At 33.1% G+C, this 18,018-nt stretch overlaps 1 protein-coding gene across 5 annotated transcripts in view; it reads left to right on the forward strand.

Moving 5' to 3' along the window:
• Positions 1 to 18,018, forward strand: part of LOC133615127 (paired box protein Pax-7-like) — a 132,573-nt gene that overhangs the window by 99,183 nt on the left and 15,372 nt on the right. For 4 of the 5 annotated variants that reach the window (XM_061973490.2, XM_061973502.2, XM_061973497.2 and 1 more), the window contains exon 8: positions 14,406 to 14,643. In XM_061973490.2, the coding sequence (XP_061829474.2) occupies positions 14,406 to 14,643 (238 nt within the window). The remainder of the gene's footprint in view (positions 1 to 14,405; positions 14,644 to 18,018) is intronic. The other variant, XM_072916387.1, reaches the window with a different exon arrangement.

The following is an 18,018-nucleotide window of genomic DNA, read 5'->3' on the forward strand; positions in this document are numbered from 1 at the left end:
CAGGTGCATGTCTTTGGAGGTGACAGGAAGCCGGAGTAGAACCCACACAGTCAGGCAAAACTGGACAATCATGCACTATATTAATTTATATTATTATGTTTTGTCAACTTGTTCTTCTTTATGTCATTGCCTGAAATAAATAAATAAATGAAAAAAAAAAAATGAAATGAATGAACATGCAAACTCCATACAGAAAGATCCAGAGCGTAGGATCGAACCCAGGAACTTCGTATTGTGAGGCAGACGCACTGACCCCTAACTTTTATTTTTGATTCATTGTTATTTCAATGACAGTTACAACAAATCCCCCTAAAATTCCCAGGGATCCAAAAGGGCCCCACTCATAAAGTGTTCAAATAAGTCATACATTATTTTTTTTTACTTTTAATCTCCAGATCGACCTCAGATATATCCGTCTATTATAAGTTTTTATAATGTTTTTGTTTTTGTCAAAAAAAAACTTAGATTTTTAATGTCCAAAACACAAAATATGCTACATTTTCCCTAAAAAAAACCTTACAAAAAGAATATTTGATGTGAAGTAACTGGAGTCTTTAGTAGGTCAATAATTCATAACATTGATTTTTGACTCATTGTTATTTCAATTACTGTTCAAAAACATCTCACTAAAATCCTCAAGGCCCCACTCAAAAAAGCGTTAAAATAAGTCATGCATTATTTATTTTGACTTTTAATCTATCCGTCTATTTTAAGTTTTTATTATTATTTTTGTTTGTTTTATTCCTTTTTTGTTATAGAAAACTTTTTTTAAATCCTCAGGGACCCAAAAGAGCCCCACTCATAAAAGTGTTAAAATAAGTCATATACGGTTTTTTTTGGTTCACTTTCAGAGCTCAAACTCTCTGGACAAATGTATCCGTTGATTATACGTTTTTACAATATTTTGTTATATTTTTATGCCCTTTTTTAACAAAAACATACATGTTTTTTTTAAATTGCAAAAACACAAAATATGCATTATTTCCCCTCCAAAATAATTCAAAGCGTAATATTTGATGTGAAGTAATTGGAGCCTTAATTAGGTCAATAATTCATAACAACATTGATTTTGATTCATTATTATTTTTGGAGCAATCACAGTTGTAAAGAAAAATCCCACAAAATTCCCACGGTCCAAATGGACCCCACACTCATAAAAGTCAAATTTTATTTTTTTACTCTCACTGCTTAAATCTCTAGATCAACTTCAGATTTATCTGTAAATAATATGTTTGTTTGTTTGTTTTATGCCCTTTTTGTCATTAAAAACTTAGGTTTTTTTTATATGGCAAACACACAAAATATGCAATATTTTACCCCCAAAAATGTGATTTATGTCTTGTAAGTCCCCACTGAGGGCCCCACACTGAGAAATCAAAGCCCGTGGGGCCATTTTGATATGTTTCACTTAATATAGATATGTTTTAACTATATGGCTTCCCTCAAGTAGTCAGTCATAAAAATGTTAAAAATACCGGTAAGTCTTATGTGTTTTTTTTCCTTCAAAAATCATGTTTGATGGCAATAAAGCGATCTAGCTGCAAATTAAAAAAAAAACATTTTTAAATATTTATAACATCTTGTTAAAAAACAACAACTCTGTTTTAAACATAAAAGTATTATTAATATTTGATGTGAGGTAATTTGATCCTTTAGTAGGTCAATAATGTGATTGATTATATTATTATTATTATTATTAATTTCAGTGACAGTTAAAAAAAAAATGCCACTAAAATCCCCAGGGACCCATAAGGGCCCCACGCATAAAAGTCTTGTTATTTTTTTAGACTTTCGATCTCTAGATTGACTTAAAATATATCTGTCTATTATGAGTTTTTAATTTTTTTTTAATGTTTTTGTTTGTTAATTCCATTTATGTCATTGAAAACATTGTTTGTGTTTTTGGGCAAAAAAACAAAATATGCAAATGTTTCCCCCAAAACAAATTTCAAAGTGTAATATTTGATGTGAAGTAATTGAAGCATTGAATAAGTCAATAATTCATAACAACATTATTATTTTTGGAGCAATGACAGTTTAAAAAAATCCTCAGGGCCCCACTCATAAAAGTGTTCAAATAAGTCATACACGTTTTTGTTTTTGTTTACTTTCAGACCTCAAACTATCTGGATAAATGTATCTGTTGATTATAGCTTTTTACAATATTTAATGTTATTTTTTTATGCCCTTTTTGTTAACAAAAACATATACTTTTTAAATGGCAAAAACACAAAATATGCATTATTTCCCCTCCAAAATATTTCCAAGTGTAATATTTGATGTGAAGTAATTGAAGCATTGAATAAGTCAATAATTCATAACAACATTGATTTTGATTCATTATTATTTTTGGAGCTATGACAGTTTTAAAGAAAAATCCCACAAAATTCCCAGAGTCCAAAACGGCCCATTCATAAAAGTCATACTTTATTTTTTTTTACTTTCAACACTTACGTCTCGAGATCAACTTCAGATTTACCTGTCAATTATGTTTTTTTTGTTTGTCTTTTGCCCTTTTTGTCATATAAATGTTGTTCTTTATGACAAAAACACAACATATGCAATATTTACCCTGAATCATATTTCAAAGTGTAATATTTGATGTGAAGTAATTGAAGCATTGAATAAGTCAATAATTCATAACAACATTGATTTTGATTCATTATTATTTTTGGAGCAATCACAGTTTTAAAGAAAAATCTCACAAAATTCCCACGGTCCAAATGGACCCCACACTCATAAAAGTCAAACTTTATTTTTTTTACTCTCACTGTTTAAATCTCTAGATCAACTTCAGATTTATCTGTAAATAATATGTTTGTTTGTTTGTTTTATGCCCTTTTTGTCATTAAAAACTTAGGTTTTTTTTATATGGCAAACACACAAAATATGCAATATTTTACCCCCAAAATATTTCAAAGTGTAATATTTGATGTGAAGTAATTGAAGCATTGAATAAGTCAATAATTCATAACAACATTATTATTTTTGGAGCAATGACAGTTTAAAAAAATCCTCAGGGCCCCACTCATAAAAGTGTTCAAATAAGTCATACACGTTTTTGTTTTTGTTTACTTTCAGACCTCAAACTATCTGGATAAATGTATCTGTTGATTATAGGTTTTTACAATATTTTATGTTATTTTTTTATGCCCTTTTTGTTAACAAAAACATATACTTTTTAAATGGCAAAAACACAAAATATGCATTATTTCCCCTCCAAAATATTTAAAAGTGTAATATGTGATGTGAAGTAATTGAAGCATTGAATAAGTCAATAATTCATAACAACATTGATTTTGATTCATTATTATTTTTGGAGCTATGACAGTTTTAAAGAAAAATCTCACAAAATTCCCACGGTCCAAATGGACCCCACACTCATAAAAGTCAAACTTTATTTTTTTACTCTCACTGCTTAAATCTCTAGATCAACTTCAGATTTATCTGTAAATAATATGTTTGTTTGTTTGTTTTATGCCCTTTTTGTCATTAAAAACTTAGGGGTTTTTTATAAGGCAAACACACAAAATATGCAATATTTTACCCCCAAAATATTTCAAAGTGTAATATTTGATGTGAAGTAATTGAAGCATTGAATAAGTCAATAATTCATAACAACATTATTATTTTTGGAGCAATGACAGTTTAAAAAAATCCTCAGGGCCCCACTCATAAAAGTGTTCAAATAAGTCATACACGTTTTTGTTTTTGTTTACTTTCAGACCTCAAACTATCTGGATAAATGTATCTGTTGATTATAGTTTTTTACAATATTTTATGTTATTTTTTTATGCCCTTTTTGTTAACAAAAACATATACTTTTTAAATGGCAAAAACACAAAATATGCATTATTTCCCCTCCAAAATATTTCAAAGTATAATATGTGATGTGAAGTAATTGGAGCATTGAATAAGTCAATAATTCATAACAACATTGATTTTGATTCATTATTATTTTTGGAGCTATGACAGTTTTAAAGAAAAATCCCACAAAATTCCCAGAGTCCAAAACGGCCCATTCATAAAAGTCATACTTTATTTTTTTACTTTCAACACTTACGTCTCGAGATCAACTTCAGATTTATCTGTCAATTATGTTTTTTTTGTTTGTCTTTTGCCCTTTTTGTCATATAAATGTTGTTCTTTATGACAAAAACACAACATATGCAATATTTACCCCGAATCATATTTCAAAGTGTAATACTTGATGTGAAGTAATTGAAGCATTGAATAAGTCAATAATTCATAACAACATTGATTTTGATTCATTATTATTTTTGGAGCAATGACAGTTTTAAAGAAAGAAAACAGCCTTCATGGCAGCTTTGTGTTTTTAGAGTCAACATTGCAACTTTACCTGCATGGTTGTTGTTTTTTTGTAATAGTATTTTGAGTCAAAGATTTTTTTTGTCATTAAAAACTTAGGTTTTTTTTATATGGCAAACACACAAAATATGCAATATTTTACCCTCCAAAATATTTCAAAGTGTAATATGTGATGTGAAGTAATTGAAGCATTGAATAAGTCAATAATTCATAACAACATTGATTTTGATTCATTATTATTTTTGGAGCTATGACAGTTTTAAAGAAAAATCCCACAAAATTCCCAGAGTCCAAAACGGCCCATTCATAAAAGTCATACTTTATTTTTTTACTTTCAACACTTACGTCTCGAGATCAACTTCAGATTTATCCGTCAATTATGTTTTTTTTGTTTGTCTTTTGCCCTTTTTGTCATATAAATGTTGTTCTTTATGACAAAAACACAACATATGCAATATTTACCCTGAATCATATTTCAAAGTGTAATATTTGATGTGAAGTAATTGAAGCATTGAATAAGTCAATAATTCATAACAACATTGATTTTGATTCATTATTATTTTTGGAGCAATGACAGTTTTAAAGAAAGAAAACGGCCTTCATGGCAGCTTTGTGTTTTTAGAGTCAACATTGCAACTTTACCTGCATGGTTGTTGGTTTTTTTTGTAATAGTATTTTGAGTCAAAGATGAGCTGCGGACACCCCTGATCCAGGTGATCTAACGACAGGTGCAAGGACTTTTCCCACAGTGACCCCAAAACGTCAACACGTCACACAAGTCAAAAAAAAAGAAAAGCATTTCCTCTCCGGTTTGTTGTGAGAGATTTGGTGGCCTGCATTGGAATGGCTGCTATTTGATGTGAGGGCGAGCGAGCGAGCGAGAATAGTGTTGGGGGATCAGAGCTGCTTTGGTTCCCTCCTTCTGTCTCTTTGATCCATATCCCCAGGCCTGCCTGCCTACCAGCTCAGGCCTCTTCCCAGACAACTGTCGGCCTGAGATAAGGTGGGCCTCTTCACGCATATTACCCCCTCCCCCAAATGTCTCTCTCTCCCTCTCACATGTGTTTGTGTGCTGTACACAACATGTACGAAATCATGCAACTTAGGAGCTGAATTGGCTCACTTGTATCTCAAATCACGAAGTCAAATCAAACACATCCCTTGCAAAGAGAAAAACTCACTTTCAGATAAGAAATATAACATCAGTGTTTCCCACACATTCATTTATTTGTGGCGGCCCGCCACGAAAGAATTACGTCCGCCACAAATGGATTTTTCGGCTTTTGACTCGCTCGACCGCTCATAAAAGCAATGGGACTGTCTGTGAATGTTGCTTGTAGTTACACCTCCGGTGCAGTAGGTGGCGGTAGCCTACTATGCATTGTAACTCCGCCAATAGCACTTAATTCACCTGGTGGGCCAGAAGAAGAAGAAGAAGAAGAAGAGGGACGGAAGGAATCAAAATACTCGCCGGCTACTTTTCATAATGATGGCGCTTCCTACGTTTCTACCTCAAACGTCCAAAAGCTGCTGAAAGCCTTGATCCAGGATGCCATGGGGAAAAAAACTTAAATGGTGCCTTTTGGCGACAGTTAGCAGCTTGGTGGCTCATAGCCGGCTAGCTAACGCTTGCTAGCGTGGTAGCATTGCTTCATTTTTACAGGTGTTATAGGTAGATAGTAGTGATGGGACGCCTCCTCTGTGCCCTGTGAGCGGCTCTTTTCTACAGCCGGAGAAATAATAACTAAGAAGAGAAAGCGTCTAAAATTGAATACGTTGGAAAAACTGTTTTTTTTTAAATAAAAATGTGTAAAAATAAATAAATAATAATTTCCAGGTCCACAAGCATCCTCATTCACAACACGTTCTCTTAGATTTCCATGTTATGATACATGTTCACATTATTTATTGACTGTATCTAAAAAAGACAAAACATATATTTTTATTTAAATGAAGTAAAGAAATAATCCTAAATGAAATACAATGACTTGGTTTATATTATTGTATATACTAGGTCAGTGGTTCTCAACCTTTTTTCAGCAATGTACCCCCTGTGATTTTTTTTTTTTTAATTCAAGTACCCCCTAATCAGAGCAAAGCATTTTTGGTTGGAAAAAAAAAGATAAAGAAGTAAAATACAGCACTATGTCATCAGTTTCTGATTTATTAAATTGTATATATCAGTGCAAAATATTGCTCATTTGTAGTGGTCTTTCTTGAACTATTTGAAAAAAAAAAGATATAAAAATAACTAAAAACTTGTTGAAAAATAAACAAGTGATTCAATTATAAATAAAGATTTCTACACATAGAAGTCATCATCAACTTAAAGTGCCCTCTTTGGGGATTGTATTAGAGATCCATCTGGATTCATCAACTTCATTCTAAACATTTCTTCACAAAAAAAATAAATCTTTAACATCAATATTTATGGAACATGTCCACAAAAAATCTAGCTGTCAACACTGAATATTGCATTGTTGCATTTCTTTCCACACTTCTTTTTGACAGACATTTTAGTGACAAACCTGAGCTTGTGCTTCACTGAGTATATGAACTTACATTCATATTTTGTTGAAGTATTATTCAATAAATATATAAAGGATTTTTGAATTGTTGCTATTTTTAGAATATTTTTTAAAAATCTCACGTACCCCTTGGCATACCTTCAAGTACCCCCTGGGGTTCGCGTACCCCCATTTGAGAACCACTGTACTAGGTCATAAAATCAGTGTCAGTTGAGTCGGTCCATAGGTTGCCTGTAGGGATTTTTAATGTCCAGCAGATGTCAGTATTTAGTGACACAGTATCGACGCAGTATCAATACAGTTTTGCAATGTGTCGAAACGCTTCATGACGCCTCATCAACCCATCACTAGTAGATAGGTTATAGCTGCATCGCTCGCGGCTCGTCATATATTTAACGTTAATCCGTGATTTCACCGAGCGTTTCACTGACGGTGAGCAGCCTGACGCTGCTTCATTAACACCGCCGCTGTTTGACTCGTGGCCCAGGGCAGACGCTCGTAGTAACAGTCACGTGTTACAATACCGACGAGCTAACGTGTCCAGGTTATAACCATGTTGTCAATAAACACACATGGACTGAAGCTAAATTGTCCACTGTCCACTGCAGCATGTGAATGCAATGAAAATAATAAAATCTGAGCCAACCAGCTGTTAAAATGTTGTCCAGGTTAATGTTTTGGCCATTAAAGACCCTTCATTTCAAGATTTCAACTGTGATTGGGCTTTAAACAGGTGGCTGACCTGTTCAGATGAGTGTAACTGCTACTGGTCAAATAATGTGAAATAGCATTTAATTTTACATGTATGCAATGCCATTTAAATGCAATTATAGATAATAATAATAATAATAATAATAAATACTGTGTAGTGTTGTAAATAGTCAACGGGAAGGATTCTATTAAGATATAAGCCATGAGCACTACACAGCCAGAAAAAAACCTAGGCAGGACAAGTAAAAATATTGGGGCAAGTAGATTTGAGAAGTCAGGCAAGTAGAAAAAAACCTTAACGTTGAACCCTGCATGTGTTGAGCTGCTGCCGCTTAAGGTTAGACGGCACTGTACATAGAGCGCTTCTGCTCGTTAGTAATAAATTCTAATGTTGGATGTTCACTCCTTCACACAGATGAGTATAGAAAAATATTTTCAACGGCCGAAAAGGGCTCGACTTGGAGAGGAGGTAGGCCTACAGTTCGGACCACAGGTGCGACCTGTTCAGCAGCAGCAGCAGGAGGAGGAGGAGGAGGTTGACTGACTGTGGCAGGACACCTCTGCCTCTGTTTCACTTCATGTTGCTGGTAAATAATATGGTTGTAGTAGTAGGCTAAAGTTAAATTATTTAGTATTCACTAATTAAAGGGGCAGAGCTTTAAGAGACATTTTAGCTTTTATATTTTATAAGATATATTTTTTGTAAGAACCACAATTAATAAATATATTTCAGTGAATCACTAATTGTTCAAATCTGTATATAAATATGTACATAAAATGTTGTAATTATATTCCAACTCCGCGTTCTTCTTGGTCATCGCCGCTTCTAATCGCGATTCTCACGTTGTGCGATTCAGAATCGATTCTCATTTTTAAAAAATCGATTGTTTATTTTTTTTAATTAATCAATCCAACAAAACAATACACAGCAATCTACACCTGACATCCACTGTAATGATACCAAGTACAAGAGTGTATCTCGTCGATACTACTATGATTACGTCGATATTTTTTGGCATCACAACATCTTTCGTTTAAAAAAAAAAATATATTAGTTTATAAACTCAGGAAATAATTCCCTGGACACATGAGGACTTTGAATATGACCAATGTATGATCCTGTAACTACTTGGTATCACATCCATACCTAAATGTGTGGTATCATCCAAAACTAATGTAAAGCATTCAAAGAAGAGAAGAATAAGTGATTATTACATTTTAACAGAAGTGTAGATAGAACATGTTAAAAGAGCAAGTAAGCAGATATTAACAGTCAATGAACAAGTAGATTAATAATCCATTTTCTACCACTTGTCCTTCATAATTTTGACAAAATAATAGAATGGAAAATGACACAATATGTTACTGCATACGTCAGCAGACTAATTAGGAGTCTTTGATTGTTTACTTACTACTAAAAGACAAGTTGTCTAGTATTTTCACTATTTTATTTAAGGACAAACTTACAATAAGAAACATATGTTTAATGTACCCTAAAATTTGTTGTTCAAATAAAGACAATAATTAAATTTTTTGTGGTCCCCTTTATTTAGAAAAGTATCGAAATAATTTTAGTACCGGTACCAAAATATTGGTATCGGGACAACACTAATTATATATATATATATATATATATATATATATATATATATATATATATATATATATATATATATATATATATATATGTATTTTTTATTTTTTTAATTTATTTATTTATTTATTTTTAATCCCAATGCGGGCCCAGTCAAAAGGTTTGTACACCCCTGCTCTAAAGGGTGAGCGTGGCTAAGGTGGTGTGGTATTAGCGGTCTTGCCTTGCATCATGTACACACCACATTGGTCTGACTACGGTCCCTTTAAAAAAAAATAATAATCCAAAAAAAATACCATACTGTCCAGGTGACTTTTCCTCTTTTATCCACAATTTCTTCATTTTTACTTTCTCTTCTCACTCCACGCAAAGAATCAACCAAAAAAGGTATAGTTGACACTGTTACCTGATTGGCTGTTAGCGTGCCACGCCCACTGATCAGTGATCACTTCCTGCGTGCCCGGTCACCGGAGGGCGTGTCTTTGTTCATGCAACCAACCTTGCTTCTGGTTTCTTCGGACAAAGAAGAGAACATTAGTGATGGGTTGATGAGGCGTCATGAAGCGTTTCGACACATTGCAAAACTGTATTGATACTGTGTCGATACTGTGTCACTAAATACTGACATCTGCTGGACATTAAAAATCCCTACAGGCAACCTATGGACCGACTCAACTGACACTGATTTGATGCCCTAGTACAGGGGTCACCAACCTTTTTGAAACCAAAAACTACTTCTTGGGTACTGATTAATGCCAAGGGCTACCAGTTTGATACACACTTAAATAAATAAATATATTGTCATTTGTAAGTTACACGTAAGTGTGATTTAAACAAGAATAGCTAAATAAATACATTTATATATATAAAAAAATGGGTATTTCTGTCTGTCATTCCGTCGTACATTTTTTTTTCCTTTTACGGAAGGTTTTTTGTGGAGAATAAATGATGAAAAAAACACTTAATTGAACGGTTTAAAAGAGGAGAAAACACGAAAAAATTTAAAATAAAATTTTGAAACATAGTTTATCCCCAATTTCGACTCTTTAAAATTCAAAATTCAACTGACAAAAAGAAGAGAAAAACTAGCTTATTTGAATCTTTTTGAAAAAATTTTAAAAAGAATTTATGGAACATCATTAGTCATTTTTCCTGATTAAGATACATTTTAGAATTTTGATGACATGTTTTAAATTGGTTAAAATCCAATCTGCACTTTGTTAGAATATTTAACAAATATATATTTCTAACAAAGACAAATCAGTATTTCTTCTAGATTTTCCAGGACAAAATTTTTAAAAGAAATTCAAAATACTTTGAAATAAGATTTAAATTTGATTCTACAGATTTTCTAGATTTGCCAGAATCATTTTTATGAATTTTAATCATAGTAAGTTTGAAGAAATGTTTCACAAATATTCTTCGTCGAAAAACCAGAAGCTAAAATATTTATTATTCTTTACAATTAAAAAAAAAAAAAAATTTACTTGAACATTGATTTAAATTGTCAGGAAAGAAGAGGAAGAAATTTAAAAGGTAAAAAGGTATATTTGTTTAAAAATCCTAAAATAATTTTTAAGGTTGTATTTTTTCTCTAAAAGTAATAAGAAGCAAAGTAAAAAATAAATGAATTTATTTAAACAAGTGAAGACCCATCCATCCATCCATTTTCTACCGCTTATTCCAAGTGAAGACCAAGTCTTTAAAATATTTTCTTGGATTTTCAAATTCTATTTGAGTTTTGTCTCTTTTAGAATTAAAAATGTCGAGCAAAGCGAGACCAGCTTGCTAGTAAATAAATAAAATTAAAAAAAAAATAGAGACTGCTCACTGGTAAGTGCTGCTCTTTTGAGCTATTTTTAGAACAGGTGTGAACTGGTCCTTACGGGCTACCTGGTGACCGCGGGCACCGCGTTGGTGACCCCTGCCCTAGTATATACAATAATATAAACCAAGTCATTGTATTTCATTTAGGATTATTTCATATCTTCATTTAAATAAAAAATATATTTTTATCTTTTTTAGATACAGTCAATAAATAATGTGAACATGTATCATAACATGGAAATCTAAGAGAACGTGTTGTGGATGATTGTGGACTGGGAATTGTTTTAATTTTATTTTTTTACACATTTTTATTAAAAAAAAAAAAGTTTTTCCGACGTATTACATTTTAGACGATTTCTCTTCTTAGTTATTATTTCTCGGGCTGTAGAAAAGAGCCGCTCACAGGGCACAGAGGAGGCGACACAGTTGGCGTATCGGTCACGTGACCAAAACAGCTCATGATCGGTCACGTGACTTTCTAAAACCGACACAGGGTTTTGCTCTATGAGCTCGACGCATGCGCCGATGCATCGGTGTTGCCGGACCCATCACTAGAGAACATGTTAAACGTTTTAACGAACGCATTGTTTATATCGATACGGATGACGCGTCTCCGGCGATACACATCGATATCCCTTTATCGCCCAGAACCAGGTAAGAGTGAAGGGCCATGAAAAGATTGTTGGTCCCTCCCTGCTGCCAACCTTCCACAGCCCACGCAGTTTGCAGCGTGTTGAGGCTGAAAGTCAACATTAATCTGCTCCGCTGCTCAAACGAATATATTTACAGTAAGCCCTTTGACTGGGCACGCTGTCAAGTGTCAACAAATCAAAAAGGATGAGCGTGTATTTTTTTAGACCGCCATAAAAAGCACATGCTGCCTCCAAGATTACTTGCCTGGAAAATAACAACTTAAAAAAAAAACACTACTCGACGATAAATATCGAACAGCGTGGCGCCGATGTGAGGAATTATGGCGTCGTGTTGATAATCAAATGATGTTAAAAAGAAGCTCAGATTTAAAAAAAAAAAAATGTTTTAAACGTTCCAATGAGGCACCCAGGTGAGGGTGAGCAAAGCAAGCGCTCCTCCCAAAAGGTAGCGTAACCTTAATATTTTGGTCTCTCACCAACTTCGACGGCTGTGTGTTAAAGTTGAGTTGTTAAGAAGATAGTTTTGTTGTCTTCCTTGCAAAAGTACCAGGAAGGCAGGACACACTTGACTCCACTTTATTTCACACACACGGCCATCTTTTCCCGTCTCCCGCTTTTTTTTCTCCCCCCCCCCCCGGTCCGTTCCCTATTCGGTCCCACGGAAACAATAGATAGGAACGAAATGTGGGACCGTATAAAATAAATTACAGTACAACAAATGTGTTACTTGAAAATTACAGTGATGCGACTCAATAATATGTAAATAAGAATTCCTGCCTAAAAAATACTTTCCATACATAAATATAAAATACATACTTGCCAACCTTGAGACCTCCGATTTCGGGAGGTGGGGGGTGGGGGGCGTGGTTTTTATATATATATATATATATATATATATATATATATATATATATATATATATATATATATATATATACCTAGGATTCACTGAAAGTCAAGTATTTCTTATATATATATATATATATATATATATATATATATATATATATATATATATATATATATAAGAAATACTTGACTTTCAGTGAATCCTAGCTATATATATATATATATACAGGTAAAAGCCAGTAAATTAGAATATTTTGGAAAACTTGATTTATTTCAGTAATTGCATTCAAAAGGTGTAACTTGTACATTATATTTATTCATTGCACACAGACTGATGCATTCAAATGTTTATTTCATTTAATTTTGATGATTTGAAGTGGCAACAAATGAAAATCCAAAATTCCGTGTGTCACAAAATTAGAATATTACTTAAGGCTAATACAAAAAAGGGATTTTTAGAAATGTTGGCCAACTGAAAAGTATGAAAATGAAAAATATGAGCATGTACAATACTCAATACTTGGTTGGAGCTCCTTTTGCCTCAATTACTGCGTTAATGCGGCGTGGCATGGAGTCGATGAGTTTCTGGCACTGCTCAGGTGTTATGACTTGTTATAACACTGCCCAGGTTGCTCTGATAGTGGCCTTCAACTCTTCTGCGTTTTTGGGTCTGGCATTCTGCATCTTCCTTTTCACAATACCCCACAGATTTTCTATGGGGCTAAGGTCAGGGGAGTTGGCGGGCCAATTTAGAACAGAAATACCATGGTCCGTAAACCAGGCACGGGTAGATTTTGCGCTGTGTGCAGGCGCCAAGTCCTGTTGGAACTTGAAATCTCCATCTCCATAGAGCAGGTCAGCAGCAGGAAGCATGAAGTGCTCTAAAACTTGCTGGTAGACGGCTGCGTTGACCCTGGATCTCAGGAAACAGAGTGGACCGACACCAGCAGATGACATGGCACCCCAAACCATCACCCAACCATGCAAATTTTGCATTTCCTTTGGAAATCGAGGTCCCAGAGTCTGGAGGAAGACAGGAGAGGCACAGGAGCCACGTTGCCTGAAGTCTAGTGTAAAGTTTCCACCATCAGTGATGGTTTGGGGTGCCATGTCATCTGCTGGTGTCGGTCCACTCTGTTTCCTGAGATCCAGGGTCAACGCAGCCGTCTACCAGCAAGTTTTAGAGCACTTCATGCTTCCTGCTGCTGACCTGCTCTATGGAGATGGAGATTTCAAGTTCCAACAGGACTTGGCGCCTGCACACAGCGCAAAATCTACCCGTGCCTGGTTTACGGACCATGGTATTTCTGTTCTAAATTGGCCCGCCAACTCCCCTGACCTTAGCCCCATAGAAAATCTGTGGGGTATTGTGAAAAGGAAGATGCAGAATGCCAGAGCCAAAAACGCAGAAGAGTTGAAGGCCACTATCAGAGCAACCTGGGCTCTCATAACACCTGAGCAGTGCCAGAAACTCATCGACTCCATGCCACGCCGCATTAACGCAGTAATTGAGGCAAAAGGAGCTCCAACCAAGTATTGAGTATTGTACATGCTCATATTTTTCATTTTCATACTTTTCAGTTGGCCAACATTTCTAAAAATCCCTTTTTTGTATTAGCCTTAAGTAATATTCTAATTTTGTGACACACGGAATTTTGGATTTTCATTTGTTGCCACTTCAAATCATCAAAATTAAATGAAATAAACATTTGAATGCATCAGTCTGTGTGCAATGAATAAATATAATGTACAAGTTACACCTTTTGAATGCAATTACTGAAATAAATCAAGTTTTTCAAAATATTCTAATTTACTGGCTTTTACCTGTACATAATATGTGTACAGAATAATTTATATACAGATATATTCTATTATGTCTTATATTATTAACGTCCCCTGCTGGTGCGTCTGCAGGTGATGAGCATCCTGAGCAACCCGAGCGGCGTTTCCTCGCAGCCGCAACACGACTTCTCCGTGTCGCCGCTCCACGCCATGCTGGAGGCCCCCCCGTCGGCCCCCGCCGCCGTCCAGCGCTCCACGGAGGCGTCCGTCAAGACGGCGGACAGCCTGGCGTCCTCGCAGTCCTACTGCCCGCCCACATACGGCGCCGCCAACTACGGCGTGGACTACCAGTACGGTCAGTACGGCCAGAGTAAGTCCTGCTGGTGTCCCGGCTGACCTTTGATCTTTGATGACTGTCACGCTGCGTCCTGATTGGCTGGATGATGGATGCTTGGCGCTCAAATCTTTTCCTCCCATGTATCCTACTTTGTAACTATTTATTTCATTTAAGTGCGCGTGTGTGTGTGTGTGTGTGCAGAGTGTGTGTGTGTGCGTGCGTGTGTGTGCGTGCCCACAGGATGCTGCTTGTGTGTATTTCAAGCCATGGTGTGCGACAACACAACACACTGCTGCCTTAACCTATGCTGTCTGGAATCTGACACACAATTATTTGACATTTCTACTTTGTTTTTTAACGGAAGGTCAAATGGGACAAATGAAGTAAATAAGTAAATAAATACATCCTTTAGCAACTACTTCACTGCCACATTTATTTATTGGAATTGGAATAAACTATGTCAATAATTTATTCAACGTAAAAGTCATTATTCAATATTTAATCAATTAATTTAATGTTTCATGATTTAATGAGTGATTTCATGATAAAATGTATTAATTAATTATCTAATGATTCTGTGTCTGTGTCATGCTTTGATTTTATTCTCACAGAAATGGGACAAAATTCAAGAAATAAATATTATATATTAGGTATTATTACACATTTTATTATTTCATGAGTCAATTAATAATTTCATGATTCAATGAGTGATTTCATGATCAAATGTATTATTTAATTATGTAATGATTCTGTGTCATGATTTTATTTTATTGTCACAAAAATGGGACAGAATTCAAGAAATAAATATTATTTATTAGGTATTATTATACATTTTATTATTTCATGATTCAATTAATAATTTCATGATTTAATGAGTGATTTCATGATAAAATGTATTATTTAATTATGTAATGATTCTGTGTCATGATTTTATTTTATTGTCACAGAAATGGGACAAAATTCAAGAAATAAATATTATTTATTAGGTATTATTATACATTTTATTATTTCATGAGTCAATTAATAATTTCATGATTTAATGAGTGATTTCATCATAAAATGTATTATTTAATTATGTAATGATTCTGTGTCATTGTGTCATGATTTGATTTTATTGTCACAGAAATGGGACAAAATTCAAGAAATAAATATTATTTATTAGGTATTATACATTTTATCATTTCATGATTAAATTAATAATTTCACGATTTAATGAGTGATTTCATGATAAAATGTATTATTTAATTATCTAATGATTCTGTCTCAGTGTGTCATGATTTTATTTTATTCTCACAGAAATGGGACAAAATTCAAGAAATAAATATTATTTATTAGGTATTATTATACATTTTATCATTTCATGATTAAATTAATAATTTCACGCTTTAATGAGTGATTTCATGATAAAATGTATTCAATTATGTAATGATTCTGTGTCAGAGCGTCATGATTTTATTCTGGCAGAAATGGGACAAAATTCAATAAATAAATATGATCATTTATTAGTTATTATTGGGGACGGCGTGGCGCAGTTGGGAGAGTGGCCGTGTCAGCAACCTGAGGGTTCCTGGTTCGATCCCCACCTTCTAACAACCTCGTCACATCCGTCGTGTCCTTGAGCAAGACACTTCACCCTTGCTCCTGATGGGTGGTGGTTAGCGCCTTGCATGGCAGCTCCCGCCATCATTTCATGATTTAATTATTTCATATTTTGACCTCAGATAAGCGAAAGAAGATGGATGGATGGATGGACGATTTGATTAGTGATTTCATGATCAAATTTATAATTTAATTATCTAATGATCCTGTGTCGGTGTGTCATGATTTGATTTTCTGCTCGCAGAAATGCGACAAAATTAAATAAATATTATTATTTATTAGTTATTGTACATTTTATTATTTAATTAATTATTTCACAAATTAATGAGTGATTTCATGATATAATGATTGTTTTAATGATCTAATGATTCTGTGTCAGTGTCATGATTTTATTTTATCTTAGCAGAAATGAGGCAAAATTCTATAAATAAATATTATTATTCATTAGTTGTTATTATACATTTTATTATTTCATGATTTAATTATTTCACAATTTAATGAGTGATTTCATGATATAATGGTTGTTTTAATTATCTAATGATTCTGTGCCAGTGCGTCATGATTTGATTTTATCTTAGCAGAAATGGGACAAAATTAATTAAATATATATAAATAAATATATTACTTCAATGTGACATTAGTTCATTATAATTGGAATATAGTACACACAGTACATGTGTTCAATGTCAATATTTAATGTAAAAGTACATTTTATTATTTAGGTTATTATTTCAATATTTAATTAATTATCAATGTCATTATTTCATGATTAAATGAGTGATTTCATGATGTAATGATTTATTTAATGATCTAATGATTTTGTGTCAGCGCTTGGTGATTTTATCTTTCAAAAGCCGTCAAAGTTGGTGGGCGGGGCTAGCAAAAACAGGTCATAATTAAATAAATAATGACGATATCTTTTAGTAATTGCTTCACTGCGACATGTTTTTGTCATATTTGGAATAAAATACATACATGTGTTGAATGTCATTCATGTAAAGTAATTAAATTATTTAGTAAATTTTGTATTTTATTATTTTACAATTTAATTTCATGATACAGTGATTTATTTAATTATATCTAATGATCCTCTGTCATGATTGTATTTTATCCGAGCAGAAATGAGGCAAAATTTCATAAATGAATATATCTTTAAATAATCACTTCAATGTGACATTAATTCATTATAATTGGAATAAAGTACATAAATGTGTTCAATGTCATTCATTTATTTAATGTAAAAGTACATTTAATTATTTAACCATTTATATATATTTTTTCAATATTCAATTATTTATTGATTTCATGATTTTATTAATTATTTCCGTCAAAGTCAGTGGGCGGGGCTAGCAGGAATTGGACAAAATTAGATAAATAGATATAAAGTATCTTTTAGTAATTACTTCAATGTTCAATTCATTATAACTGGAATGAAATTAATTAATGTCTCAATTTATTTAATTTAAAAGAACATTTAATTATTTACTTAATTATTTCAATATTGAATTAATTATTACTCGTATTATTTCATGATTTGATTAATTATTTCAGGATTAAACTAGTGATTTCATGGTTTAAATGTAATGAACATGTGCCAGTGCCTCGTTATTATTTTATCTTTCAAAAACCGTCAAAGTTGGTGAGCGGGGCTAGCAGAATTTAGTCCAATCATTGCTTTGAGACAATTAATTCAATAGTTAATTAAATTAATACACATTAATTATACTCTCTATTTTATTTTGAACTTTGTTTTATTTGACTGATTCTTTACAGGATACCTTTTTCATCTGATCTTTTTTTTTAAATATA

Source organism: Nerophis lumbriciformis, linkage group LG01 (genome assembly GCF_033978685.3).
Source record: "Nerophis lumbriciformis linkage group LG01, RoL_Nlum_v2.1, whole genome shotgun sequence".
Taxonomy (NCBI): Eukaryota; Metazoa; Chordata; class Actinopteri; order Syngnathiformes; family Syngnathidae; genus Nerophis; species Nerophis lumbriciformis.